Genomic DNA, 3,438 nt, shown 5'->3' with positions numbered 1-3,438 from the left:
TAAATTTCTTCCTTTTTTAATTTCCTATTCTGTTTCTATAGCGGGGGTCTAGGACACACGCCGCAGCTACGTTAGCTATAGCGCCTCTTACAAACAAACGCTGCTGCTATGCCTTCCTCTGATTTTTCGCTTTTTCGTTTATTTTGCTTTACATTTTATTTTTCCCTTTCTCCTTTTTCTATTTCTTTCATTTTCATTTACTTTTCTATTTGTTTTTCATCTTATTTTATTTCCGTTAGTAGTAGCGCTCTTCCCAAGAAACGCGCTGCTAATTATGCTCTTGCAGTAGCGCATTTCTTCGAAGCCCGCTACTGCTATGCATAGCCTAGCATTCTGCCAATTGGAATATTAGTAGTAGCGCTTTCTTTACCACAAGCGCTACTGCTAAGTTTGTATCTATAGCGCGGTTTTTCTTTGATCGCTACTGCTATATAGCACTAGCGCACTTTTTTGACCCGCGCTGTTGCTAAATTTTTGTGTATAAGGTTTTCCCTAGTAGTGAAAGGGAGTTATGAGCAGTTTGTTCCATGCATCAGCTCGAGAGCATCAACAAGTAGGGCCCTATCTCGAGTCCCACCCCCTTCAGGTTGGTCTCCCCCAGCGGCAGTAATGGCTGTACTTAATAGCTCAACATCGGTGAAATCCTGTGTGATACTAAGCCATATCTTCTTAGTGAACTTGCCTTTGATAGCCTCGTCATTGAAGACCTTCTTGCTGAGGGTGGTCTTGCCAATCCCATCGACACCAACAATGGCAACCACCATGTGGCGACCAGTCTTGTCACTGCCCTCCTCACTTGTGAGCACCTCCACGAGTGCTCTTGTGTCCTCCTCAATCTTCTCGCCAACAATACCTGACCGCTCCAACAATGAATCTGTTTTGCGGTCAGTGGCAAGAGATCGAGTCATCTTCAAGTCTTGGTAGGCTTCTAGCTTGGCAAATTTAAATTTCTTGCCCCGCTTGCAGATGCTATCCATCTCCTTGTTCAATGCCTTGATGCAGGTGCCAATGTCGTGGGAGTGGAGGGGGTTTCGCATGCAGAAGAGGAGTGGGTTAAGGCACCCCATGTCCTTGGATGGACACTGCTCCATGGCCTTGAGCTGACATAGGTCGACGATGTCGGTGGCCAGGTACATGGCACGCTTCAGTTCCCCCACCCACCCCTGTACACTCTCATCAGTGATGTTCCTCCTATCAGCGTCAGCAAGGAAATTCTTGAGGTCCCCAAGCTTGATGTTCAGGTCTTTGATCCCGCCGGACAAGCCGATTAGCGTGGCCACCTCTTCTCTGGCCATGTCGGCAAGCATCTTGGTCACATAGGATGCCAAAGCATCCAGAACCCCCGCCATTGGTTGCAGAGTACGCTCACGATTGAGCTGGTACTGAAAACAAGCATGCAGATGAAAATTAGTCCTCTGTATTACAAATCAACAGTCCCATGCTATCCGGAAGGACAATCAGATTCAGTCACTAGAGACTAGCAACAAATGGAAAGGAAAAATGTGGCTCGCAAACTAGAAGACAGTGCACACAAATTTGGTTTGAAATAAACCGACGTAGTATTACCTTGAACAAACACAACCAATTCAGACACACAGTGCACACAAAATCGTGTTAAAACAAACTGAAAGACACAAGATCATTTCTTTCATAGAAGGAAACATAGCTAGATTAAGTGTAATGTAGCTGGAATCAGCAAGTACCTTGAATCGACCGGAGAGACCAGAGATGATCTTGGTTGGCCTTTGCTCCAGAGCAAAAACTAGATAGATATCCCTTGCTCTCTGGTAAGTACTTGCAGTGTTCGGTGCCTTGAGCTGGAGCTAAAAATAAGGAGGCAAACAAAATTAGTCCACTCTATTATCACCTTTCACACATCAACAGTCACATGCTAAAAAATGGAAAAGAAGGACAGTCAGATTTACTCAGCATACACTAGCAACAGTTCCTTCTAAAGGAAAATTGTGGCTTGCACACAAATTTGAGATGATCAATTTTGTTGTGCTGTGGTGGAGCCCCTGGAATCTATGAATTTACCTTGAATCGACCAGAGTTATGAGAGACAGATCCTGACTGGCACTTGCTCTGGAGGAAAAAGCTAAATCTCCCTTGCTCTCTGAGAAGTAACAGTGAGCAGCGAGCAACACCCTTGGTCAAGATCAGTGTAACGAGAGATGTCTGTATCTGCCAGTCATCAGCGCTCCTAGTACGATCTAGTGGAAAGATTGTTGGGCTCAAGGTGCGAGAGAGAGGTCGCCATCTCTTTCCTATACTGCAAAAATCAAAAAGCTTGTTACTCACAAAAATTATCTGAGCTTAAGTTGTACTGCAGAAATCAAAAGCTACGTTGTGTACTGAACAAATTGGAGCCTATGTAATAATCTAATATCTGAGCTTAATTTGTACTGCCAACAGAAACAAAACTTGGAGCTTCTTACCCAAAAAAAGTCAGAGCTTAGTTTGTACCGCCCAAATCACAATCAAAGCTTTGTACTCAATAAGTCCCAGCCTTGTCTGAATGGGCAAATCAAAGTTTCAAAACCTGGTTCTTCCTTTTTTTTTTAGAAAAAGGAGGATGACCCCCGGCCTCTGCATCTGGTCGATGCATACGGCCATTTTATTAATTATTCTCACAAGACCTTACAAAGTCATACAACAGTAAGACTAAAGCCGCCATCTAAGCAACAAATGTCGCTACACCTATTCAGTTGACGAAGGGGCGCAGATAGGCTGGGCCTAATACCAAACAGACATCGCAGCCAAGCCTAACATCTAAGACCTGAGACCCCAACCTAGCCACTTGCCGGGTCTGGGGCACACACTGGTCCGGCGTGCTCTCAGAGGCCGCCGCCGCCAACTGCCACCGCTCCATCTTCAGAACTGTACTGATGCATCAACCTTGCTCGGTCTAGCTATCGTCGAGGCCACCACGGCGCCCAACGGCACCTCCTCCCTGCGCGCAAACAGCTGAGCACGTCGCGGTCGCCACTGAGATACCTCAGCGTCATGCTGCCAAGTACCACCAGCCGACACAGCTTGAAGTCCTTGGAAGATCTGTCGTGCGTAGCACCTGCCGACCAGGCATGACCAAGCGTAGCACCTGTCGGTCAGGCATGACTTGACATCTCCACCAAAGCTCCGTGCAAGACGAAGCCGCTCCACCTCCTGCCTCTGACTTCCAGCGCTGCTCCACAAACGATGCTCCCAAGAGAGAAACGACACCGCAGTGCCGCCATCGTCTGATCTGGAACACCAGATCCTAGGGTTTTCCCCGGAGCAGCACAAGTGGGTCGACAGTAGTTACACGACGATGCCTTCATCAAGGTAACGGCGTAGAACGTCGCCATCGCCTGCCATCGGCTCGGTTTTCACCGGCAAGCATGTCTCCCCAACTCGCAGCCGGGACTAGATGATGGATCTCGAGATCCGGTCACCAAG

The 3,438-nt window shown here is 47.3% G+C and overlaps 1 protein-coding gene across 2 annotated transcripts in view; it reads right to left on the bottom strand.

The window, feature by feature from the left end:
- Positions 1-200: 200 nt before the first annotated feature.
- Positions 201-3,438, bottom strand: part of LOC119294484 (putative disease resistance protein RGA1) — a 4,892-nt gene continuing 1,654 nt past the window's right edge. Inside the window, exons 1-4 of one of the 2 annotated variants that reach the window (XM_037572675.1) lie at positions 2,439-2,821; positions 2,038-2,272; positions 1,704-1,823; positions 201-1,382 (exon numbers count right to left, since the gene is read on the bottom strand). In XM_037572675.1, the coding sequence (XP_037428572.1) occupies positions 510-1,349 (840 nt within the window). In that variant the 5' untranslated portion in view covers positions 1,350-1,382; positions 1,704-1,823; positions 2,038-2,272; positions 2,439-2,821 and the 3' untranslated portion in view covers positions 201-509. Of the gene's footprint in view, positions 1,383-1,703; positions 1,824-2,037; positions 2,273-2,438; positions 2,822-3,438 lie in introns of those variants that run through there. The other variant, XM_037572674.1, reaches the window with a different exon arrangement.

This window comes from Triticum dicoccoides, chromosome 4B (assembly GCF_002162155.2).
Source record: "Triticum dicoccoides isolate Atlit2015 ecotype Zavitan chromosome 4B, WEW_v2.0, whole genome shotgun sequence".
Taxonomy (NCBI): Eukaryota; Viridiplantae; Streptophyta; class Magnoliopsida; order Poales; family Poaceae; genus Triticum; species Triticum dicoccoides.
This window is presented reverse-complemented; position numbering and strand designations above follow the sequence as displayed.